At 56.1% G+C, this 24794-nt stretch overlaps 10 protein-coding genes across 10 annotated transcripts; 5 read left to right on the forward strand and 5 right to left on the reverse strand.

Annotated features, from left to right (window-relative positions):
* Positions 1–1643: 1643 nt before the first annotated feature.
* CH63R_07519 (C6 transcription factor) lies at positions 1644–2498 on the forward strand (the record flags this gene model as incomplete). Its single annotated transcript, XM_018302494.1, has 2 exons — positions 1644–2200; positions 2261–2498. 2 exons carry the CDS (start codon positions 1644–1646, stop codon positions 2496–2498), a joined length of 795 nt encoding a protein of 264 aa, XP_018157272.1.
* Positions 2499–6093: 3595 nt separating this feature from the next.
* Positions 6094–6452, reverse strand: CH63R_07520 (uncharacterized protein; the record flags this gene model as incomplete). The annotated part of the gene is made up of 2 exons (XM_018302495.1): positions 6094–6148; positions 6217–6452. 2 exons carry the CDS (start codon positions 6450–6452, stop codon positions 6094–6096), a joined length of 291 nt encoding a protein of 96 aa, XP_018157273.1.
* Positions 6453–6474: 22 nt separating this feature from the next.
* Positions 6475–8041, forward strand: CH63R_07521 (major facilitator superfamily transporter; the record flags this gene model as incomplete). The annotated part of the gene is made up of 2 exons (XM_018302496.1): positions 6475–7054; positions 7134–8041. 2 exons carry the CDS (start codon positions 6475–6477, stop codon positions 8039–8041), a joined length of 1488 nt encoding a protein of 495 aa, XP_018157274.1.
* Positions 8042–8373: 332 nt separating this feature from the next.
* On the forward strand, positions 8374–9023 carry CH63R_07522 (uncharacterized protein; the record flags this gene model as incomplete). The annotated part of the gene is made up of 3 exons (XM_018302497.1): positions 8374–8524; positions 8568–8712; positions 8927–9023. The coding sequence occupies 3 exons, from the start codon at positions 8374–8376 to the stop codon at positions 9021–9023; spliced, it is 393 nt and encodes a 130-aa protein (XP_018157275.1).
* Positions 9024–9097: 74 nt separating this feature from the next.
* On the forward strand, positions 9098–10291 carry CH63R_07523 (DNA/pantothenate metabolism flavoprotein; the record flags this gene model as incomplete). The annotated part of the gene is made up of 1 exon (XM_018302498.1): positions 9098–10291. The coding sequence occupies one exon, from the start codon at positions 9098–9100 to the stop codon at positions 10289–10291; it is 1194 nt and encodes a 397-aa protein (XP_018157276.1).
* Positions 10292–10528: 237 nt separating this feature from the next.
* On the reverse strand, positions 10529–12304 carry CH63R_07524 (Acetyl-CoA transporter 1; the record flags this gene model as incomplete). The annotated part of the gene is made up of 2 exons (XM_018302499.1): positions 10529–10862; positions 10917–12304. 2 exons carry the CDS (start codon positions 12302–12304, stop codon positions 10529–10531), a joined length of 1722 nt encoding a protein of 573 aa, XP_018157277.1.
* A 1018-nt stretch (positions 12305–13322) lies between these two features.
* Positions 13323–14259, forward strand: CH63R_07525 (Cenp-O kinetochore centromere component; the record flags this gene model as incomplete). The annotated part of the gene is made up of 2 exons (XM_018302500.1): positions 13323–13392; positions 13451–14259. The coding sequence occupies 2 exons, from the start codon at positions 13323–13325 to the stop codon at positions 14257–14259; spliced, it is 879 nt and encodes a 292-aa protein (XP_018157278.1).
* A 1015-nt stretch (positions 14260–15274) lies between these two features.
* On the reverse strand, positions 15275–16237 carry CH63R_07526 (Beta-endoglucanase; the record flags this gene model as incomplete). Its single annotated transcript, XM_018302501.1, has 1 exon — positions 15275–16237. One exon carries the CDS (start codon positions 16235–16237, stop codon positions 15275–15277), a length of 963 nt encoding a protein of 320 aa, XP_018157279.1.
* A 2089-nt stretch (positions 16238–18326) lies between these two features.
* Positions 18327–19019, reverse strand: CH63R_07527 (Yae1 protein; the record flags this gene model as incomplete). The annotated part of the gene is made up of 1 exon (XM_018302502.1): positions 18327–19019. One exon carries the CDS (start codon positions 19017–19019, stop codon positions 18327–18329), a length of 693 nt encoding a protein of 230 aa, XP_018157280.1.
* A 795-nt stretch (positions 19020–19814) lies between these two features.
* CH63R_07528 (Pirin) lies at positions 19815–20873 on the reverse strand (the record flags this gene model as incomplete). The annotated part of the gene is made up of 1 exon (XM_018302503.1): positions 19815–20873. The coding sequence occupies one exon, from the start codon at positions 20871–20873 to the stop codon at positions 19815–19817; it is 1059 nt and encodes a 352-aa protein (XP_018157281.1).
* Positions 20874–24794: the final 3921 nt, after the last annotated feature.

Here is a 24794-nt window from a genome sequence, read left to right on the forward strand (position 1 = left end):
GCCGCCTCGTCTGGACTCGACGTGCCCAGTCGACTGAGTTTTGTTCTCTCTCCTCCTCCTTTCCCTCCACGGCCCCGCCTGTCTGCCGTATCCGTCTATTTCACAAACAGTTTCTCCACCTGCAGCATCGTCGAGAGACTTCGCTTGGATGACGGACCTTCGGCTGGTTAAGTCTGGCTGACTGTCGTCGTGGAAGCAGGTCGTATCCGTCGGCCGCGGACAGGACGCTGCAGTGGGGCGTCGAAAGACAGATAGGCCCGTTATTGGCCTGTTGTTTCTCGGGAGAGTCTCCAACAAATCAACAGCTAGTGAGACGGAGCACTGTAGCCTTTTGCTAAGCCTGGCAAGCAGCGCATCACATCCACCACCAGGATCTGGCAGGGCATTCCTACAGGCTACAGCGTGCAGGTACGGACGGATGCATTGCATGCATCCCATCTTCGGTGACTCGGCAGCCGACTCAAAGCATGTCGTAGTATCATCTTCACTATATCATCTCCATCATCATTATCATCAGTCCTCCCCCTCCCCCTCCCTTCTTCGGAAAATCACAGGCCCTCGTCCTTCCCCTCGCGTGTACCTCGTCAGGTTTCTGCAGCCAGAGGGGATTACGAGAAAAGGTCGCGAGCAACCAAGCGCTAGGGAGGGGGGGCCTCTGACATCAACAGGCAGAGGGTGCCCCGATGTGCCAGCAAAGTTTCGATAGGCATGGCGGCGTCCAGCTGGCTTGCTGCGGCATCCTTGCCTTGCCGTAGCTGAACGGATGCCATAGCTACATGTTCCCAGCAGATGGGCTGGCCTGGCCACGGCCAGACGAGTCCATGGGGTTTGGACAACTTTGTAAGGCTTAACTTTAAGCCTTGATCGGTATTTTTTGTTTTGTTATTTTCTTTTGGCATCGTGAGGGCCTTTTCCCTTTTTTTTTTTTTTTCCCTTTCTTGGGGTTTGTTGCTTAGTTCTGGTTTTCTTATTCTCGTCAGAGGGCCCGCTGTGTGAGCATTACGACGGCGCCGGAACAATCCGAGCTCCCCTCAGCCCAGCGCCAGCGCCAACACCAGCTCCAGCACCACCCAGCGACTGCTGCACCTGAGCGCGCAGGAGTCTGGCCTAAGAAAGCGCAGCAGCCATCGCTGGGGCGGCCTTATGGTCCATTTCGTCATACCCTTACCTCACAGGCCCCCAAAGTAGTTCCATCTGCGACCACCACATGCGGCAGCATCTCAACGTCTTCAGGACCGAATCGACAAAACCGACACGACGGGACAGTTTTTAAAGCAAAAACCTCGAAACTCGGGAACCACCCCGGCACACAAAAAAAAGCAGAAGAAGAAGAGAGAAAAAAACGTCATGGCCGACAGGTCGGTAGTATGAGGCGCTCCGTTGTAGACAATCGAGACAATCCAAGCGAAGCGGGCGGATCTGCTGCTCTTGTGGTTGCGGCCCGCTCTGGCTCTGACTCCGGCTCTGGTTCTGCCCTCCCTCTCTCTCGATTCGTCCACCCGCGCGCCCGTTCCAATTACTGTCGGCGAGCGCGCTGATCACGCCGTCCCGGCTACTACACGTCTGCGCCTCCTATCACCAGTCCTTGGCGATCCTGGTCGCCTACCAGGCCTGCCCGTGGTCTTCCTGCGCTCAAGGTCACGATGAAACCTCAGCGAGAGATTCTACCCGCAGGCCCAACAGCAGCCAGCAGCGCCTCATCAGAACGGGAGTCGACCCCGCAATCCGCCACCGGAACCGCCTCGAATGCGCCTAGACGCCGTCCCCAGACAAAGATTGCTTGCACTTCGTGTCGTCGGAGGAAATCAAAGTGCGATGGCCAGCGTCCCGTGTGCTCCTTGTGCGCCGGCATGGGCCGTACTAGGTGTGAGTACGATGCCGGCCCAGACGTCACTCGGTTTGCCGCCCTCAAAACCAAGCACGAGGAACTGCAGCGTCGCGTCACCCTATTTGAAGAACTCTTCCGCCTGCTGTCGATGCGCTCTGAGGGCGAATCTGTCGAAATCATCCGCCGCATGCGCACCGCCAATATTGAAACGGATCTTGAAGACCTCGTCAAGTTCATCAAGAACGCCGACTTGTTGATGCAACTGTCCTCCGCCCAGTCGGACCAGACGCCTTCTGCCTCAGGGGAATCAAGTGTCGACACGCACCTCCCACCCATGCCCCTGGACGACATATCGTCTCTTCTTGAGCTTTTGTAATTTGACCTAGCCCCCAAACCCTCTCAGGGCTTTTTAGACTGACAGCAAGACACCAGAAAATCGGCCGTTTCTAAACTCGACGCCTCGGCCCGGACTGTTTTACTGGACACGATTAGACATCACATAGATGTCTTCACCTCACACGAAGGCGGTCGACCAGGCTCCGCGGAAACAGTGAAGCTTGAAGGCATGCCGGACGGGGAGGCACACACAGAGATGGACGGCGGACGGCCCCAAGAGCCGGGGGCTTTTCTCAAGCGGCTACTTAATGATGACATGACGAGACCGAACTGACGCGCGCGTACTGACTGCCCTGGGAGGTTGGCGCATTCTTGTATGACATCCACGAGCGAACGAGGTTCACAAAGGGCAGCGGTCGGTCAGACTCAACATGGCACGAGGGCCTGACCAGTTGATCCGTGAATTCTGCGCGTACAGACCACGACGGCGAAGCAGGCGGCGGGATTGGGAAACTACTGGGTCGTGAATGGGCGTGGGGATTCCTTATGAAATCGGAGTCGGCTTCCTGAAAGCCAAGATTTTGTTCTTCACTTTCCCAACGAGCAATATTTGGCCATGTTCTTTACGCAAGCGGTCCGGTGACCGTCACAACTAAAACTCGGTCCAACAGATCCATGCCGATCTGGACAGCTTCGCGCCGAAGGCGACATCGCCCGACGGACCTTGGCTTGGAGCTATCAAAAAGAGGCGATAGAGTTGTTTGACGAAAGGAGCGTCAGTGTATGTCCTCGCAACAGACTCGCCGCGCGTGAAGGCGAGGAGCAACCATGTGTGGCGTACAGCCGTAAAACATGGGGTATCATTATGTTGTCCTGACCAAGCAGCTGCAAACTTGTGGCGAGAGAAGGGGGTCAGAAGAGATGTCTCGGTCTCTAACAAAATGCGATCATTCGACCGAAACAGCTTTGCACTGGCGACACGCCCAAAAAAGATTGAACGTTTACGCAAGCATGACCACGATGGAGGCGTCGGTCAACCCCCCAAAAGCTTCAATTTCATCATCGACAGTGTGTTCTTAGCATCATCCCACATCACAGGCACTCAGCTGGGAGGGACAGCCAGGGAGGATCGAGTGAGGAGCGAGAAATGACCGATCGGAGACAGCCCCGAAGGTCGTTAGGCCCTTCGCAGCCATTGTCGCCGTGAGGGCGAAACGTCGCCACAGCGTTGCGAGGGAAGAGATGACAGTCTCAGCAACACACGGCTGACAGGCGACGCACAGCACCGTTTCGTACCGCTACTTCAGCGGTTCTCCTCCCTCCAAGCGTGCGCATGAGCCCATTAAGGGACCGTGCGGAACGGGTTCCGCCGGTCGACAGGCACAGGGAGGGGGATTGGTGGGGAGGGGGGAGGTTCCAAGATGATGGGTAAACACAAGCAAAAATAAAATATGTGCAAGCGTGGCTGTTATCAGCTACTTGAGTACTACTACATTGCATGTGCAGCCAGCCAGCCCTATGATGGGGCGTGCCCGATGGACGGCGCGGTAGGACAGCGGTAAGACGTCGGCAGGGGTTCGGGCCGAGAGGTGCAATTGCCATGTTCACCAGGGGGAGGGGATCGAGGACAAAGGACAGGGCACATTTGAACTATTCGGGGGGATTGTTTTGGTAGCGTTCCCTCAGCATAGAACAAAACGTGTCCGAGGTTTGCACAGCGAGAGATCTTGAATACGGCTTTTGCCAGGTCTGGGAAAAGGCCAAGAATGGTCAGCTTGCCGCTTATGGGGGAGGGGCATGGATCAATCTTGGATGGTCATTTGGCAGGTTGTGGCATCCTAGGACGAGTCTCTTTGCACCGTCCGGCCGAGTCGGTTCCGATAGCACGGGGATGTATCAAGACGACTTCAAAAAGAGAGAATAAGATTGGGGAGGGAGGGGAGGGCGACCTTGGGAGAGTTCATAAGCCATGCGCAGCGACGTTCGGCCGAGGGCGCTGTGTGCTGCTTTGGCGGGGGGAGGGGTTCCCCCCCTTTTGGTTGTTTCCCGCTGTGCGGTGAGATGGTGACGTGGGACGTTGGCGCTAGAGCTGGTTTGCGCCGAACACGATGAGGTCTAGATCGAAAAGGGCAGTAAGAGGAGAGACCTTAGAGACCGAGGGGTAGGTGGGCGGCGGAAGAACATGGGCGGCGGAAACTCCGTCTTTGATGGCGTGGCTGGCAAGGCAGGCTTCTCTCCCTTCAATTGAAGGCGTCGAGACGCTCAGAGCGGATTATGGATTCAGCAGATGCTGTTCGACTTTCTCATCAGAGCGATGGGCTTGGCAGGGGTGTTCCCCGGCCGCTTCCTGTGGAGAAGACAAAGCACGGACTTCCTGAAGGCTCATGCCTTGAATTACGTAAACTGCGGCAGAGAGCCCTTGCCTGTCGGGTAAAGTGCGGCAACCAGGTTTATGGGGATGAGTGTCGAAGGCTGATGAGCGGCCGGAGCCGGCGTTTTTTTCTCGAATGGGTGGAAAAAACCTTCGGCGCTCTGCGGCGAGCGGGGAATGGCCACTGGAGGAAGCCGAGCTTGACATTCCGCTACCGGCCGAACGCCGCTGACAGACTGTGTCGTTGTTTTGTCAGGAATTTTTTCCACCCCTCGACTTATGCGTCAGCCAAGATCCCTCCCCTCTCCTAGACGTTACAGCCGCCACTTGCTGATATATCAACACTGCCATGTCATGTGTGGGAGTAATCCGAAGGGATAGGATGTGCGGTATCAGGGTGTCAATTCTATCTCGATCGCCTACGTTATAAATCCTGGGGAATGGCCAGTGTACAAGAAGGGCGCGCAAACCAATTAGTCAACATGGTCATCATGGTGTTTGACGTGCGTGATGGTGTGTATCACCGCGTGCTCCGCCATATGTCAGCAGATGGATGGGGGGGTGCGGTGCTGAGATGTCGCGATAATTGCATACAGCTACGGGAGTATGATTGTGGTTGCTGTTGGGCATTCCTGCAGTATGCGCCTCGACTGAGCACTGGATAATGTCATGTGCCGGGTGTGCCCTGGACCCCGGGTTGGTCATGGTTGAAGCAAACTAACGACTAATTGAAACACGCCATTGGTCGGTTCCATCACGAGCTCTCACTCTCGCTCTCTCTCGCTCTCTCCCCCAACCCATCGACAACCCTACCCCGTCTTGAGCCGTTCGCGTTTTCGCGCTCTCTCGACCGGCACACTTTGCTGATCGACCACACCACACGCATGTGGCGACGGGTCTGTCTACTCCCGCGATGGCTGTCGATGGCCTAACTGTATGAAGCAAGTTGAGAGAGAGAGGCACATTGAAGATGCCTGAAAGGCATCTCGGCATAAAGGCGGTGCGGAGATGTAGCAAATCAACTTGTGTCTGGCTGACCCACATATCGAAACTCTTGACTCTTGACTCTCGAGGAAGCGCGAGCCGAAGAGTCCAACCAAGCCGGACGGACCCAGCCCGCTGAGACCAGCCCCGACCCCGGCTAACGAAGGAGCTGGAACCTACCTTATTCACACAACGGTTGTCGGTTGCCCGTTTCCGAGCGTCGGCACCCGATCCAACACAACCCGGGGGGTACGAGGGAAAAAAGTTTTCTCCCCTTCTTGTCCTTAGCCGCCTTGTCTCCTTGCCCCTTTCCCTTCCCTTTGCCTGTACCCCAATAGCTAGTACTTTCAGTGTCGTTCTCTTGTTTCTGTTGCATGTCGCCCGTCTCTCCTTGTAACGGTTGCGTAGTTATGACTGAAGACTGAATGAATGACCGGATAATTGCATTAAGCTCGCCCAACCCACCACACCTTGCCTTCCAGTTCAGCCCACCCCCCCTAATCCCTCCTCTTGCTTCTTAGCCAGGCTATTCTAGCCGAGAAAGACTAGGAAATTCTAAAGGAGGAACGGAAAACTACAAGTAGGTTCGCTCAGCCGCTTCTGTGCACAGGACTACGTGGGGAGGAATTCTTGGATGAATGTATTAGTCTACGTCCACTCCGAACCTTGATTCTGTTCTGTAAGGGACAGATCTTACGACAACCTTGTTTCAACGACTGTGCTACATCCCTCAACCTTGAGAAAGCGTCGGCGGGAGTGAGAGGAGGGCGAGCAAGAGACCGAGTTGGGTGAGAGAGAGCAGGACACGAGAAGAAGGCGTGTCAACGGACAGGAAGAGGAGAAACCGCGGCAAAACCTAAAGAGAAGGCAAGACGGACTGGCTTCCGACAACAAGAACACTCCCCCCAAGGCAGGGCGGCTAGCACGAGTCATCATCGCCCACCCACCTACCCTGATGGATCCGGAAAAGAACACGCCGCGCCACGACGGCTACCTAGCGCCGGAACCCGACTACAGCAACTATGACTTCCCGCTCCCGAGCAAGACCGAGAGCGCGGCCCGCGACGGCGCCGCCGCCGCCGTGGGCAACGACCTGATCCCCTCCGTCTCTAACGCCGTCGCCGGCGCCGGCGGCGACGCCTACGGCCAGGACCGCCTCTACCAACAGGAACCCTACAACAAGGAAGGCGGCGACGGCGACCACCTCGGCCGCGCCGACACGGCCGCCGAGGAGGAGACGTACCCCGAGGGCGGGCTCCGCGCGTGGTCCGTCGTCCTCGGCTCGTGGCTCGCGCTGTTCTCGGCGCTGGGCATCATGAACAGCCTGGCCATCTTCCAGACGTACGTCGCGACGCACCAGCTCGAGGGGTACACCGAGGGGACCATCGGCTGGATCTTTTCCGTCTACACCTTCCTGTGCTTCTTCGGGGGCATCTACATCGGTCCCGTGTTCGACCAGTACGGCCCGCGCTGGCTCGTGCTGTCCGGGACGGTTTGTCTCGTCCTCGGCGTCATGCTGCTGAGCATCTGCACGTGTGAGTTATCCTCCTTTCCTTTTGTCGCCCCCCCCCCCCCCCCCCCCCCCACAATAACTGACAACTGCCTCCGCTTCAGTGTACTGGCATTTCATGCTCGCCTTCGGCATCCTCTGCGGCCTCGGCAGCTCCCTCGTCTTCACGCCCTCCATCGCCGCCGTCGGCCACTGGTTCAAGCGCCGGCGCGGGTTTGCGACGGGCATGGCCTCGACGGGCGGCTCCATCGGCGGTATCGTGTTCCCGCTCATGATGCAGTCGCTCTTCCCGCGGATCGGCTGGGGCTGGACCATCCGCGCCGTCGGCTTCATCTGCCTGCTCCTCTGCGGCGCCTCCAACTTCCTCATCCGCTCGCGCCTGCCGCCCGCGCGCAACGCGAGCCCCCACCCGGACCCGCGCATCTTCCGCAGCGCCGCCTTCAGCCTCACGACGGCCGGCATCTTCCTCATGGAGTTCGCCCTCTTCATCCCGTTGACGTACATCTCGAGCTACATGCTCAGCGAGGGCTTCAGCGAGTCCTTTGCCTTTTCCATCCTGCCCATCCTCAACGCCGGGAGCGTCTTCGGCAGAGCCCTGCCCGGCTGGTGGGCCGACAAGGCGGGGCCCTTCAACAGCAATATGGTCGCCACCCTGCTCTCCATCGTCGCGTGTCTGGCCATCTGGCTGCCGGCGGGCTCGACGACGGCGGGCATCGTCGTGTTTGCCGTTCTGTTCGGGTTCGCGAGCGGGAACAACATCAGCATCAGCCCCGTTTGCGTCGGCCGGCTGTGCAAGACACAGTCCTATGGACGGTACTACTCGACGACGTACACCGTCGTGTCGATCGCGTGCCTCATCGGCATCCCTATCGGCGGCGAGATTGTCACGGCGACGGGCGGGAGGTATTGGGGTCTCATCGTCTTCACCGGCCTCGTGTACATGCTGGCCCTCGCCGCCATGATGGCTGCCAAGGCTGTCTGCGTTGGGAAGAATATTTGGGGAATTTTCTAATGGAAGGTCGAGTGAGGGGAATAGGGCGACGGCGTCACGAAGAAGGTTTTAATGGAATACTTGAACATGGGCACACGGATAACGTATTTACGTAGACACCTCGGATAGAGAAAAGAAAATAAATTGCAATACTTCACTATCAAACCTATTGTTTGTCTTCACCGTCGTCGTCGTCGTCGTCGTCGTCGTCGTTGTTGTTGTTGTTGTTGCTGTACCGGTCCTGAATTGCCGAGGTTGGAACCTGAAGAGCGGCTATCGGTGTCATGTAGGACATCACAGATGTGCGGGGGTCTTGTGTACAGATGCGGAAATATGTTTCGCGGCATTAAGCGATGCGGCCGCCGACGGGACGTCGTCGCGAGGCGCCGAAGCAAATACGTTCCCAGAAATCCGCAGCAGATTCCATCCCGGAGGTGCGGGTCGGTGGTGCACGGGCCTCCTTCGGCCCGTGCGGAGGAACCGAACCGGCCGCTGGAAACGACGGTTTAAAACCCTCGTCACCTTTTCCCTCTTGCTTTGTCGACAGAGCATCCGTCTCGTCTCGAATCGGTCCAGCTTGTTCAAGTTGTGGTTCGCCGTGAGACGCTGCATGAGCACTCGTTACTACTCGCGCTGTCAGATTTGCAGTATTCTTTACTGGGAGAGCTCAAAGATCGCTTAAAACCTACACGGTGAGTGACATGTAAGCCACGTCATATGAGGGAGGTTTCTGTCAGAGGACCGAGGTCTGGCGGAAGGGGTTGCGCTGAGTGAGGTGACGGGAACCACACTGCTTACAATCCTTTTACACTTGCCATTCTAAGCGGTTGCGAGGGAACCTTTCGGAGATATATCCGATCCTTTTGTTCTTCATTCCCGTATGAGTTGGCTGACGAGCCCCCTCAGATCTGACTCATTACGACCCTTATCAGTACATCCTCCCTGGCAATTGATATCAACCAGCCCTCTCTCCCAAATCACCGCTCACTTTAGCACATTGTGAGCAGAGCTCTTTGGCCGCCAAATAAAAAAAAATCCCTTTGCCGATCTGTCTTCTTCTCCCACCTCGGCCACAAGATGTCGGTCCCAACAGAAACCGCCGAGCGCCAGGAGGACGCCTACTTCTCGTCCCAGCCTCCACCCAAGAACCTTGAGTCCCACGTCTCGGCCGCGCGTTCCTTCATAAACCACCACGCCGCCTCCTCCCGGCGCATCGTCCTCGTCACCTCGGGCGGCACGACTGTGCCCCTTGAGAAGCAGACGGTCCGCTTCATCGACAATTTCTCCGCGGGAACCCGCGGCGCCACCTCGTCCGAGTACTTCCTCGAGGCCGGCTACGCCGTCATCTTCTTGCACCGCCAGTTCTCCCTGCAGCCCTACTCGCGCCACTACTCCCACGCCACCGACTGCTTCCTCGACTTCCTCGCCGAGGGCCACGACGGCACCGTCGTCGCGAACCCAGGCCACCAGGAGCGCATGCGCGCCGTCCTGCGCAAGTACACCGCTGCCAAGCGCAACAACATGCTGCTGATGCTCCCCTTCACGACAATCACCGACTACCTCTTTGAGCTGCGCGCCATCGCCGGCCTGCTGAGGCCCCTCGGCCCCTCGGCCCTGCTCTACCTCGCCGCCGCCGTCTCCGACTTCTTCCTCCCCCAAGACCGCATGGCCGAGCACAAGATCCAGTCCACCAACGCCACGGACTCGTTTGGCTCCGGAGCCCCGGCCGCCGCGCCCACCCCCGCCAGGACCCCCGCTAGGAGCAACGGAGACGGCAACGGCAACGGTGCCAGCCCCGAGGACGAGGAGACGTTTGACAACTTCGACTCGTCCCCCAAGGTGCCCCGCTCTAAGCGCCTCATCGTCGACCTCGACCCCGTACCCAAGTTCCTCCAGAACCTCGTCGACGGTTGGGCGCCTCAGGGCATGGTCGTCAGCTTCAAGCTCGAGACAGACCCGGCCATCCTTGTGCACAAGGCCAAATACTCACTCGAGCGCTACCAGCACCACCTCGTCATCGGCAACCTGTTGTCCACGCGCAAGTGGGAGGTCGTCTTCGTCGCGCCGGGCCAGGCCGACCGGTGGGTCCGCGTGCCGAGCGCCCAGCGGGAGAGATCCGCCGGCGGCGACGGGTCCGAGGCGTCATGGGAGGACAAGCCGCTGGACCCCAACGCGCTGCCGGAGAGCGACCCCGAGGTGGAGATTGAAAGCTTGATCATCCCCGCCGTGGAGGACCTACATTCGCAGCATATCCAGTCCTTGCAGAAGTAGTGTTTCGGCCGAACGGGAGAGATTGTGTGTGTTCTCGGATAGAACTTCTGTTTTCTTTTTGGTAGGCTGGCGAGCGTCACTAGATACATAATGGCATAGCGCGCATACATGGTAATGAAAAGTATCAAAAATACACCTTTTTTGTGTCTCTGCACGTCTCCAAACCATTCGCTACGTGATGAAAATAATAACAATGTATAAAGGTCCTTCTTTTCTAATGCACAGTCTGCACGCAATTTACTTGGACGGCGATAAACGCCATGCTCGCATGGGCAGCGACTGCAGATGTAAAACTCTGGGTCGAATGTACAGCATGAATGTGACGACACCGAAGATGACGCAAATGATGTTGACAAAGTAGTATCCGTCGCGCACCATTTCACACGTGCCGCCGCCGGCAACGCACCTCTCCTTGTCGGGCTGCAAGGAGCATGAGAAAGGCTCAGTGACAATTGAGCCCTTAAGAGCGCCCAGGTCCGCGGGGTTGCCGGGGTGGCAGGTTGCGACGGTGAAATAGTCGACGAGACGCAGAACGAAAAAGCGCGGGAACGTGCCACCGAGGTTGCAAACGCTGAGGATCAGTTAGCACGGGTACTTCGGATGAAGCCAAAGGTCAACAACTTACGTGGCCAACAGAGTCATGTAGGTGCCGCCGATGACGGGGTCTGCGATTCTAGCGTGGAAAGCCGAGACGGCGACGAACATGATGGTGTTGGTGAAGGTCGAGAAGACGTGCTCGCCAATTACCACCAGCATGTACCAAGAAGTTACGCCGCCTGCCGGAAAGATGGTGACCGTGAACTGGGCAATGAGGGCAGCGACGAGACGGCCCATGAAACCCCAACACCACAAGCGCATTGGGGTGTACTCTTGTGACCACTTGCCGGCATAGTAGCCGAGCGCGATTTCGAAGGGGAAGTCAATGAGAACCGTCAAAGCCATGTTCTCCTGACCGAAACCCTTATCGATTAGCTTGAGGTTCGTGACGGCGTCGTTGGCCTGGAAGCCGATCTTGGCAATGAGGTGGACGATGATGATGGTCTGAATGTTCTTCAACTTGAGCACACCCCACATAATCTTGTACACGTCCCAGATGCCATCCTCGTTCTTGGTCTTCTCCTCACGTTTGAAGAGAGACAGTCCGATGGTGATGGCAATGTAGGCCCAGCCCCAGAAAGTGAGATACCCGCCGAGAGACATCAGACCTTGGTCCAACGGGGAGCTGCGGAAGTAGCGGTTCGCAAAATCCTTGGAGTTGAATGCCAAGAAAACAGTGTAAGACAAGAAGTGGCCGGCAGTAAGGCCGACCGTCTGCGCGGTGGACGCGTAGGAAACGTTTCCGGGAGTCAGGAGGGTCAAGGCCCAGCCGTCTACAGCAATATCCTGGGTGGCGCACATGAACACCAAGAAGAACCACCAGCCGGTGAAGTTCCATACGGTAGGACCGCCGGGCTTGCCGGTGTTGGCCATCATGTTCTCCACGGTCGATCCAAGCCATAGCATACCAAATCCGGAAAGCAGCTGGATAGGAAGAATCCAGCTCTTTCTGCGGCCGACCTTGGGGCTCCAGACAGCATCCACAATCGGACTCCAGAGAAGCTTCAAGGAGTAGGGATATGAAGCCAAGCTGAAGATTCCAATCTCGCTGTACGACATGTGGTCCTTCATGAGGAAGGGCACAGAGCCGCCCGCCAGACCCATGGGCACGCCTTGCAGGAAGTATAGGAGCACCAACAGGAGGAAGTTCCTCTGGTCTTGCACCGGTAACTCGAAGAAACCATGGTTGTTGGCGATAGGGGTCTTGGGCACGGGGTCGTCAAGGGTGAAAGATTCGCGCGACATGAGGTTCGCGGTGACGGTGTCGGAGCCGGGAGCTGTCGCCTTCCGCCGATATTCAACGTTGTTCTGGTTCATCACGCCGTTGGCGTGGCCGTTTGTGCTGCCTGTGTCTACAGCTAGATCGGCCAAAGCTTTTCGCTTCACGGATTTGTTTCGGCGTGTTCGGACGCTCATTTGGGCTTGGGTTGCTATGAAGGGTTGTTGGGATTGGAACTTGCGGCGCAGCGTTTAGTCGTCGCAGGAAGCAAAAGTATCGAGCGCGAACAGTGATATTCAAAGAGTAGACGTATATGTCGGGAGACTTTACGCGACAAGTCGGGTGTTGTGAGAAAAGAGAAGTTTCTTTGTCCAGAGAGGACGCGATAAGGTCGAGGGCGGGGTGGAGCGAGCGTCCCTGCGAGTCAAGGCGACAGTGTCTTCAACACAGCTAAGACCGGCGCAATGACAGGTAAAGAGGCGCTAGGCACCCAGATGACCGAAAGTTCGGTTGTTTCCTGCGCAGTTGGGTTGGGTGAAGGAAGGACGGGAGGCGAAGGGCGATGCTGGCAGGACGAGTGAAAGCGCAACCGTGGCCTTTGACACTTCTTTGGGAAACACGGGTGGCAAAGAAAGGGAACGAAATGTGGTCGATTGGCCGTTGCGGGGTCCAAAATAAATGACGGTAAGAAGGAGTAAGAACGAGGCTTTACAAGGGGGAAAAGAATCGAGTCCAAAACGGACTGAGACGTTGCGACTTTTTTTTACCGAAGCACCTCAAGACAACGAAAAAGGATGTTTCTTGTTTGCGACGACACCAACTTGCGGCGGACGAAGGAGAGACGGGAGAAGATGCAAAGAAGCTTATCCAGGTCTAGACAGATAGATGCCCCACTCAAGCAAAGCCGCCGGCTGCCTGGGACCCCTGGCGCCATACTGGATTCGGAAGCTTCGTGGTTGACAAGATAAGTGATTAGATAAGCTTCCCCGCAGGAGTCTCATTCCGCGCTGGACTGTTGACTGACCAGTGGCGGCTAGTGGCTGACCGTGTTTGCGCTGCGCTGCGTTGCTAAGTTGGCTGGCAGCGATTGTCAACTATATCGAGACGCGTCACTCGCGTCGAAGCACCCAGATCACGTCATCGCTGGCCACAACAGTTCCCTTGCTTCCGCCCCAGATCTGCGGTCTCGTTTTTCTGTTACATACCACCTGCGTCATGTCGGCTGAATCGCAAGATGCTGCCACCGAGGCCCTCAGCCAGGAGATCAACGATCTCAGAGCCAAAGGTAGGCGGCCAGCCAGTCCAACCCTATGTGGATGCTTGCTTACCGTGGATGCTCCCAGTCGCCTCTTTGAAAAAGGAGTTGAAAGTGCAGGCCACGGCTCTCATCTCATCAGAGTCAACGCGTACAGCCCTCCAAGAAGACAATCAGACACGCAGTGCGTCCGCGCTCCCCTTCGAGTCGAAACCGGTCCGCGACCAGGTCCTGTCTCGATCCAAAGCCCAGGAAGCGCACGACCAACAATGTCTCTACCGCACCTGCGCGACAGTGACGACCTTTAGGGTCCAAGACCCCGACCCCAATGCCGTTGACCGCGGTCACGTCCTCGGCATCCGTATCGAAATCATGTCCGGCGCCATATTCCGCAGACCATACTACGTTATGCTCAATCGGCCATACAAGGAGTCCCGCCACCTACGAGTCCATCGACACACCGTTCCTCCGTGCATTCCGCTGGCAGCACTTGCCGCGCGTCACCTTCCGGCACCGAAGCCAGCTGACGACGAAAGACAAAAGACCCAGGACTTATCCCGTTTTGTCCGGACACTGAGGAGAGAAATTGTGAGGTTTCACAACCGGACCGCAGTCATTGGTGACTTGCAGAAGGCTGCCGGTCTTCGCGGCACCAGCGATGCCGATGAGGACTCGGCGCAGGCGGTCACCAGCATTGCCGCGGCAGACATCGAAGCCAAGCAGATCAGCATTGAATGGGCCGACGGCAGGGCAGGCAGACTGGTCATGAGCGAGGACGGACAAATCCAGAAGCTGGTTGTACTTGGTACAGCAGGACGCGATCGAGAGGTTACCAGGGATCTTCTGGGTGACAGCCGTCGCGTGGAGGACGTCGCAAAGCAGCTGACAAGCACTTGACGTGAGATTGGAAGCAGGAACCGGTATTACCCTGACATCTGCCGTCCGCACGAGTGTGGTACGGTAGTGTCCAACCTCTGCCGATGAGCGAAAACGGGAGGGAATCTTTTTCCGTCCACAACTCATCAACTTCATCCTCGATACCCCTGATCCAGGCAATCGATCCTGTCCACCAATTCCACCCTCCTCCGACCTTCGATGATTCCACGAGACGGCCCCCGATACAAGATTTAAAAATCCCTTCCACCATCAGTCGTTCTACGTGGGTCAGATGCGTGTGTGCTGTCGGTTCCCGGCACCAAAAAGCACTACCCCCAAAGGTGCTACGACTCGTATGTGGAGACCCGAGTCATCCGCGACTTGGTCTGTACGCAAATATAAGCATAGTGCACTCAATCTATAGCATCATGCAATGGGGAATTCGCCTTGATCGCCCGACCGTAGTTGCCCACTACCGGAGCAGGCCGGTTGAGGAGAAGCCAACATGGGCCGGGAGATTGACCGATCTGCCCTAGGGCTCCCTAGAACTTGGAGATCCGCCGTCGATCAGCTGCTGCTGCTTCAAAGCGCGCGTTGGGCTCATGCCAGCGACGGATCCGAAAGAACCAGAGAGGACGGATAAAATTCATGGTGTGTGTCACTGTCGTGCAAGAAGGGGCTCTCGCCTTTGGAGGAGATACCACATCATTGGGTCCCAAGACCCTGGTTTGAAGGGAGGCAAAGCACTTTGAAATAGAAAGATACACAGCCCATTATATTAGCCTTAACTAATTAAGTTTGGTTTCCAGGCCCCAGAGTCGAATTCTTCCTCCGCCCAAGTTTTGCGAAGAATCAACTGGGCACCTCCATCCGGAGGAACCCCCCAAAATCGTTCATTGCGTCCCAGTCATTACCACAAATCTGCCGTTGTGTCTCCTGCACTATACACACTGATAACCATGGCATGCGCCCATCTATCCGGTCCGTAACCCAACAAGTCTAAGAGCAAAAGACAGAGAGAATGAGGGGATGGTTCTTAGATGAAGGCGGCAACGGCGGCAACGGCGGCGACAACGACGCCGCCCGCGCGCTGGACATTCTGGGCGGCGCCGGCGGTGACGACGGCGCGGCCTGAAGTCGCAGTCGGGTTGGGCCTCGTGATGGTGCCGACGCTCGGCCTGGTGGTCGTGACGGGAGGAGCCTCGGGCGGGCTCGACGGCACGGGGGGAACCTCGGCCGGGCCAGAAGAGACGGGGGGCGGGATGACGACAGAGGAGAGAGTCTCGGGAGGGGAGGGTGCGCTGGGGACGGGCTCGGCTGGTGGTGCCGTGGGCGCGGGGGGAGGAGCAGCGGGCGGGGACGTCGGGCCCGGGATGGGCTCGACGGGGACGGGGCAGATTGTGACGATGGCCGGGACGGTGACGGTCTCGTACTGAGTGCCACCGCCGTTGCCGGGGCAGTTGGTGACGCTGGGCGGGCAGCTGTAGATGGTGGAGATGGCGGTCTGGGTGATGGTTGAGGTTGTCCACTTCCATTTTGGGGTGGTGGTGGGCTCAGGCTGCTCGGGCTGGTACGGTTGATCGGGCTGATCAGGCTGATCAGGTTGATCGGGTTGATCGGGTTGATCGCACTTGTCGCACGGCTGGTCAGGCTGATCAGGGTGCTTGGGCTTGTCGTGACCGGGCTTCTTGGGCTTCTTGTGGTCCTTGTCCTTCCCCGGGTGCTTCCACCACTTGGGCTTGCCTGGGTGGACCCAGTGCCAGCCGTGCTCCTTGTCGCTGTTGCAGTCGTCGATGTAGACGTCCGGGTGCGGCGGGTGCCAGACGGAGATGCAGCCCGCCGGCGGGCCCGTCAGGGGGCCGAAGGTCTTGATGTTGAACTCGACGTTGCCGTTGCTCAGGCCCATGGGGTCAATGCCGGGAGGGTAGCTGAACTGACCGTCCCATGTTGCGGAGCTGACGGCCGCGAGGCCGAGGAGTGTGACGGTTGAGTAGCGCATACTGAGTGGTGCTCCTTGTTCGAATGAGTGAGTGAGTGTGTCGACGAGTAAACGATAGAGGGGTGCAAGGAGAAAAGTAGAGAGCGCGGGACAGTATTGAAGGTATTAGCGAGTGTATTGGTATCGGAGATACTAAAGAGAGAAAGAGAGACGGGAAGAGTGTAAGACTGGGTGGTGAACCGCCCTTTTCAATCTTTTCACCCCTTGAGGATGTCGCTCACAGAAGGGTCAGACAGATGGGGGGACCAGGGGGGACTGCGTCACTCGGTGCAGACACCCGAATAGGCTCATGGAGTTTCTCCCTCGGGGGAAGGGGGATCGCCATGCCGGGTCAGCTCTGATCACAATCATGACATCGTCTCTCCACAGAGAAGCCCTCCAGTACATGGCCAAAGGGGGAGGGGCTGAAGGAAGAACACCCCGCAGGCCTCCATCGACCCTGTCGAAGATCTCCGTGATTGGGCAATCCGTCTCGGGCCTGGCTGTAGATCAGGGGGCGTGATCACAAGGACGGCCTGGTTCGGACGACTCTCTTCTAAGATTACGTTGGATCAATTCGGGACGACAGGTACGGATACGGGAAAGACAGATTGGGGATGCCCTGTCTCCCATGGGCAGGTACAAGTAGGGATCTCTATTCGGAAGAAAATGGAAGAAGAGAAGAAGGCCGGCAGAGCAGAGATGGAGAATGGAGATGGGCGCAGCCTCACTTCACGCATGGATCTGATACAGGAACGGGGCTTGGTCTTTGGTAAAGATGGGATCACTCCACCATTCCCTGTAAGCATCAGCCACGCCAGATCTACCGGAGCATCCAAGACATAACAAGAGGGGCCAGCGATGTCACCTCATCCGACGACTAGGAGGGAGGCGCTCTTCCGGCTCTTTACCACGCTTCGACGGCGGGGGGTCCCTGGAGGATTCGGCACTGATGGTGTTGAGCTTAAAGAGACTTCGGTCACAAGATGGGCTGATCCCTCCAGTAGTGAGGCAGCACAGCCCATCATCCGAACTTTCGAAACACCATGACCCCCTCGCCCATGAATTTGTGCAATTTCCAAAGTCAAAGCATCAGGGGCAGATTGGTTGTCACCTTGCACTTCGCAAACTCCGAGTGAGCGCGCGCGCGCGCGCGCGTGTGTGTGTGGAGAAACGAGGCTTGGCTTTGGGCCAGTCAGATGGTGATGGGATCGTTTTGACGAGGAGATGGGGGAATAGTTGGTGGCCTCTCTTCGCGGCGGATTTCTCATGTCTCCGAGCTGAAGCGTGGCGGTGGAACTGTTGGGACGTTGTGGAATCGGCGCTCAAGATACGTCCACCCAAGATACTCAGTGACGGTGGTGGCTGGCCATTTCATGACGTTATGGTATTCATGCCATGTCTCCTTTATGCTGGGGGGACTGGATAAAGCAAAGTCTTCATGATTTTGTTGACCACACCTTAGGAAATGCATCACTTCCATGCCAGTATTGAGCTGACTGGGTTGACAGGTGATATAACCGCACTTCGTCTAAACATGTTCCTCTTGGCTCAGCCGAATCGCCTCACGGACCGCTTCCCGTAAGTCATCCTGTCAAAAATAGGAAGTGTCATGAGGCAGCCGGCTGGTGTGAGTGGCTCGCTTCGTGGTGAAGCGTGAGGAAAGCCACATGACCGTCGACGAAGTTACGGCTCGGCTTCAGTCCCCCTCACTCGCCACAGCCCGTCGACAAGGGGGACAGCATCCTGCAAAGTGTTTACAAGCCCGACTTTGGCTCTGCCCTAACAAGGACCGTGGATCTCCCTCCCGGGGAAACCCAAAATGGTCCGAGTAATAACACTCCGTAATATTAATGCACTTTGTTCTACGTCGAGTTAGCATACCCAGTCTCCACCCGGCAGCGCCCATTAATATGACAACTTACTGGAAAACCGATGATGGCTCCTGCTCACTTGTAAAGTAAGACCATCGGCACTGCGAATGACATCTTTTGCCAAGGGGCCAGCTCGGCCCGTGGCCTCGAGTGGCGTAAAGGCTCGATGGAAACTTGGTCGTGCTGGGTGCACGTGCTGAGTGTGCCCTCTAGAGAAGTAACTAGCCGAGAAGACTTCACCAATCCAAAGGTTTCTTCGTCTGCGGTATCGCGGAGCTCGGGGCCCGTTCCGGGCTCGGCTGTCTCTCGTGCTCCGGCGCATCGCCAATGGCATCGAGAGTGATGCGCCACCGCTCAATCTCGGCATCTGCGATCTTTGTCCATTTCTGAATGAGCGGATGGGCGCGGGCCACGTCGGAGAAGAGGATCTCGTCACCCGCGTGCTCGTCGACGTCAAACTTCCAAGTCCCGTCGTTGTTCCAGAACGCGGGGGTGAAGATGGAGTCCGTCTTCAGCTCGGCCTTGGCGTCGTCCGAAGACTTCCGCGCGGCCTTCGCGATGGCCTCATCTTGACCGTCCAGGGCGGCGGCGATTCCCTCGAGGACGCCCACGACCTGACCGGCGAGGGCCCCGATCTCGGCTCCCAAGCTGAAGCCCTCGTCGAAACCCGTTTGGATGCTCTGGGCCTTGGCCAAGGTCACGCCCTCTCGGTAACCGGCGGTGGTGTGCTCGGCCTGGAGTCTTGGAATGTCGCCAGGGTGGGTTCCTGTGGGCGCGCCCTGAGCCACGTTAGTCGGCGAACCAGGCTCGGAGCCCCAGACATCATCAAAAGTCTCTTGTCCGTCCGGCATGATGGTGATGCGTGGGTCAGTGTCCATGGCGCTGGTGAAGGGCTCAATTTCGGTATTGTCGATGGGCTGGAGATGCATGATGAGAGCTGGCGTGGTTGTACTTGGAAATCCGTGCCGCGATCTTCTCGACAAGGGGTGACGTTTCGGTGGCGGTGAGGCTTCCAAGTGGTGGTGAAGAAGTCTGATGAGTGACAAACTCTGAAAAATTGCACGATTTGTCAAAGCAGCCCCCCGCACATGTACCTTTTGACCTGCGCACTGTGAAGATTATACACCAAACTCTGTAGCTTTTACTGTGTCGAAGATATCTCCACACAGTCCTCTCTATCATTATTCAGCAGGTCACTCACCAACTTCGAACTGGCATTCTTCACTTAATGCTACTATCAACATTCATCCACGACAATGAAACACGCTCATTCCTGGGCGCTTTCTAATTGTTATTTCTAGCTTCTTTTGTTTCAAGCTTAGCTCACTTGTATTACCCCTGTGTCACTGACCTGTTGTTGATACACATAGTAGGCAAATCGCAGATGATTTTAGCAGCAACCCATGACCAGACTAAGCAATTCACACAACAACAAATTCTCAACTCATCGTAGTGCTTTCAAGACTCAGTGGAGATGATGCTACCATATAATACGTTAAAGTGTTATCTGGTTCATTAACAGATTTGGCTCAGCTCCGTCTCTGGGATTTGCTTGGTCCTTCTGTCTCAGTGATTCGCTTGTATGAAGTTGGAAACAAGGACACCAGGGTTCATATTCTAACAAAATCAAATTTTTGAAGTCAAGTGGTATGTATGGATATTCCGAGTCGCTCCCAATTGAAACCCTTTTCACTGTGTACATAGTACTCTTTTTTCTCTCTCCTTTATGCTGTGTCCAGAACAACAACTTCGGCTTCGGCTTCGCCGACGCTCTCGACGCTCAACTTGTCCCCGGCGTTGACGACGTCGACGAACGCGCCGTCTCCCTCAGACAGGACGGCGTCATCGCGGCCGTCGATCCGAATCTTGGCCTTGCCGCTCTTGGTCATCGGTAGATGGACAAAGACCTTGCGCTTCGTCTGCTCCGTGACCTTGGCGCCGACACTCCACTCAAACACGGCGTTCGGCTCGATGATGCCCGCGCCCATGACGAAGTCGGCGTGGATCGGGATCGTGCCCGGGATCGACGGCTCCGCCGCCTTCTCCTCGGCCGCCGTGGCCTCGGGCCCGGCTTTCAGCGGGGAGAGGATCGTGACGAAGCCCTTGCGCTTGTCCTCCTCGGGGAAGTGTTGCGTGTGGTAGGTTGGCGGCAGGCCGCGCTTCCACGGGATCGCCCAGATCTGGAGGAAATGTACCGTGTCCCTGCTGTGCTCGTTCATCTCCGAGTGCGCGATGCCCGTGCCGCCCGTGGTGAACTGGACGTCACCGCGGTGCATGCGGTAGAACTTGTCGCTCTGGCCGCCTTCGGCGCCCTTTTGCAGCATCGAGTCGCGGTGCGTCAGCTCGCCCGACAGGATGTAGCTGAAGATCTCAAAGTCGCGGTGCGGGTGCGTCGGGAAGCCCGAGTTAGCCTTGACGCGGTCCTCGTTGAGCACGCGCAGCGCGCCAAAGCTGTTGAAGCGCGGGTCGTACCAGTTGGCGAACGAGAAGCTGTGGTAGGTGTTGAGCCAGCCGTGGTCCGCGTGGCCCCGGGTGGCGCTCCGGTGCGGCGTGATCTTGGCGTGGTGGAGAGTCTTGGACATTGTGTTCTTGACCGAGTTGAGCATGGGAGAGCCAGGCGAATCCAGCGAGTTTGGAGCTGTGATTTGGGTTGTGGTGTTCGTTGCGTTGGTGTTGATGAGGGAAGAGGTGATATCTGTGAAGAAACTCTTGAGCTGTGTGTTGAAGATGATGATGGAAACTAAGACGGCGAAAATCGCAGTAAGGGTTGCGATGCGAGGCATATATACTTGAAAGCTCGAGGTTTTCTCGAACCGACGGAAAAAAACTGGGATGATCGAGAATCAACGTGAATTTGGTTGGAGATCGTTGTTAAGCATTTGCAAATCTCACATTGGAGCTTATATGTTGTCATCGCCGGGCGCAGGAGACTAGTGTAAGGGTCTTACACATGCCCCCAGTGATGGTGTCTAAGCGGTTACCCAATGGGGGCGTTGTCACGGCCGATGACTGGCCGGTTTCTTCACAAATGGGCTGCTTAGGATTGGATTATTCATGCTGACAGCTTCGAGGACGTGGCCCCGCAAATGCGGCCCCACCCTGACGAGATGGGGCACCGGATACAGGGGGTTAGACGCAATGGTCCAGCCCGAGGCCCGGGGCACGTTCGGCCGTTATCCGGAAACCAACCCAACTCAAACCACAAACGGTGCAACCTTCTCTCATCACGACACTCGTTCTCAGGAAGTCTCACGATTTGTATGTGTCTCCTATGTCGATTGCATCTTGTTGGATGTCATCCACAGATATTTATCCCCAGTGGACCCCAATTATTGCTTGTCGGATTCTTCAAGTGTACAGGAAGATGTGGTTGGTTACTCAAACGATTCATTGCCTAATTAAATGGGAAATAGTGAGCCATTGGCGACACAAACTGTAATTTAATCAACTCTCTTTCTACAGAGATATGCTAAGACGAAGTCTGCAACCGTCCGTACGATCAGGACGTTCTACGTTGTACGCGGATAAGAGTAGTAGACAATGTCGAACAAGTAATTTGATGTCCATTGATGCGCGAAATGATTGTCTCGAATGTGAATATTGGAGGAGATTTCTCGATATGCTTGAGCCACTTGGCAGTCATCCTGATACTAACAGCCAAAAGTTTTTGACCAGGAGCACCTGAAAGTTGAAGGCTCCAAAAACATGGCAGTCCTTTCTCATTTTCTCTGCCAAACTCTTCTTGCCCTCCTTCTCTTTCGATGATACAGTCTGCAGAACAAATCCCCTCGGTTTCGCGATCTCGAACCCTTTTCGTTGCTTCCGTCCACTTCACTCGGTTGCTGAAGTCTCGTACTGGAGCTGGCACAATAGCGCTCTGCCGGACGGGGTAGTACTCGGCTGTGTTGACGTTTCCAAACACTAGCTCAAGCGCACAGTTGTCAATTTGGTAGTCTATGTTCCTGGTGCACTCAGGCTTTGGAGGAGAGCCGAGGGAATAACCCACACAACATCATATCTGAGCTGGTCATTTGGTCGGTATGGGTTATAACAGTGGTATAGCTACGTCTGTGGGGGCTTGTATAGCTCGTTCTAAGTGTTGTTTCAATGTCATTGCCGACTTTGCTCACCTCAAACGAGACCCAAATACAGCCTTGTCACTGTGAAAGCTGCCAGAACGAAACCGTTCATAGCAGCGGCTGCACCAGGAGTGATATTGTACCATCTCTACTGCGTATGGCTGTTTCGAAAAACATCTCCTCTGTCACATTTGTCTATCATCTCACGGGGCTTCTAGTCGAGAGCCTCATCCACGAGGCGCAAGTTTGATAGCTGTCGACGACTGCCGAAACTATGTTGAATCGTATCATTTCCAAGTAACGGGAGGTGTGGACGCTGAAAAGTGCGAATAGACTGAGGACGTTGCATGGTCCAGATACTTACCGCGCAACGACGTATCAGGGTTCTGAGGAATGGAGTCTATGCCCGTTGTAGTAGGTTTCTATAGAACCCACGAAGGCGTCGGCTGTTATAGTCCTAAATCAACTCAGCTGGATTATATATAAGACAAGAAGTCGAAGACCAGACCTGGGTGCGTGTGCCCGCATTGTTCGTCATCCACCCCGACCCCCAATATCTCGAGAACCGGCTCGCAGGCTTTGGCAGCCACATTCACTGAAAGCGTCAGGGCTTGCTCCGCCTCAGGATAAAGGATGGCCCTGTACCGGGTTGCGGTCAACATTGGGCCCAACGCCATACAACGACAGCCTTCAATGCACGTTTCGAAAGGGGTTGGTTTGATAAACATCGTCAGATTCGCTGTCCTCAGAGGTACAAACTGCCTGATCTATCTGATCTACCGATACCCTTCTCTTGAATGTCGGAACCATGCATTGTCACCCAGCATACGAGTAGCGATGAAGTCCATCCATCCCCTATTTTGGAAATCCCACAACGCCACCTACCTTTTTACCCTTTCCGCTCGACCGAGGAACAACTCTTTGTGGCTATGATGAAGGTCAAGCTTTTCTTCACCCTTTGGCGCTTCTGAAGGCCTGAGCGCTCTTCGAACGTTGCCGATTCGATTTGGAGTGTTGCGTGTTCAGGTCAGTTACTGGCAGAGGAGCCGTCGCCAGGGCGGACTCCTTTGTAATAGAGATGAAACACCACAAACCTGACCTCATAATCGGTTCGCGAGGCTTCGTTCAATATACATCGGCGCCCGGAACTGAGCGGCCTTTGAAAGTATCGTGCTACTGTATGCCAAGTGTCCAAGTGATGGTGTTCTTGCAATGCAGGAGCAACAATTGCTAGCCCCCAAAACCTGCCTTCGGCGAGGTATTCCATCATCACATGCCTGGAGACTATCGACGGAACTTCTGAGTCCTTCCCGCATAGCAGTTTGACCAGTCAGTCAACAGTCCAAAGGGATCATGCGAAAAGCCACGGACAAAGGGCCGGCATTCCACCAAGCAGGGTAGAGAGGGTCAGGCTCGGCAAGGGACGTTCCGTCGATAGATACTGTCCAACTTGCAAAGGGATTCGAAAGGGGGGGAGGGGGCATGATTGTGAAGATGGCGAGGCCTGGTGTCGCATCACATCGTATCGATCCCGGGGTCTGTATCGTTTCGGGATGGGAACTGGCGATGGGATTTACGTCCTGTTGGGTCCATGGCGTGGTCGAAAGGCGGCCCTGCATATTACGCGTGTGTTTCGTCCGCGTGTAAAGCTAGTAAGTGCAGCATCTCACCACAGCCCGCACCAAGGACTCGATATTCACCCGTAGATATCGTGGGCGACACATGAGCACAGTGCAGCAGTGCCATGACCGATACAATATTTGGGATCTCGCCCGGGTCGTCGAAAAGACCAGTCGAGAAGAGGAGTTGTTGATCATGTAAGTCCGTCTTCCTCGCTCAGGGTTGGCCTCCGACTAAGCCAGGCTGTCCAAACCGCACCCGTATTCCCAGTGCATCGTTCGTAGAATCAGAGGGCTTCGCGTAACTTGCGATAACTGAATCAACAATTGCCAATGGTCGTCGCCAGTATCCGGGGCCAGAATAGTATAGAGGGGACCTCGGTTCCCGTGTTGTCGAAAATGTCTGCCGACTATGCCTCCCTCCTATGACGAGCTGCGTCCACGCTGATTCGTTTCCCCGTAGGCATCCCAGCCCGAAATCGTCAGGCCGGTCAAGACAGGTTTCATATCCCACGACGTAAGAGACATTTTTCATTCCCATCAAGCGGTGTATCGATTCGTAGTGTCGAGGGGGCATCCGCTTTCGGGGCGGTTGGAAGGCCTTCGGATCGGCAGGCCGCGTAGAATGAGAGCTCGAACTCGGTAGGCGGGAAAGTGTGAAGGGAGTAAGCAGCAGCCGATGGCCTCTATATCTCCTAAACGTATCTCAAACCTGCCGGAAGACTATCCGGGGAAGCGAACAAGAATAAAATATAAAACAAATCTGGAGAAAAGATAAGGGAGGATTAACCGATCATTTCTCCTGCCTCGACCCCAGACAGGTCAGGCCCATCATCGACCAGATAAGAAGGTCACTTTGAAACACGCTCCCGCCCGACGAAGTAAGGCATGTGTGTGTGTACGGATACAGGCGACAGAAGATAAAGAAGCAGACAAACCCGCAGCAAACTGCCCAGTGCCAATGTTCCCAAAGTGCACTAGTATCATGTTGGACCATACATACGCG

The sequence above is a fragment of the Colletotrichum higginsianum genome, chromosome 5, assembly GCF_001672515.1.
Source record: "Colletotrichum higginsianum IMI 349063 chromosome 5, whole genome shotgun sequence".
NCBI lineage: Eukaryota > Fungi > Ascomycota > Sordariomycetes > Glomerellales > Glomerellaceae > Colletotrichum > Colletotrichum higginsianum.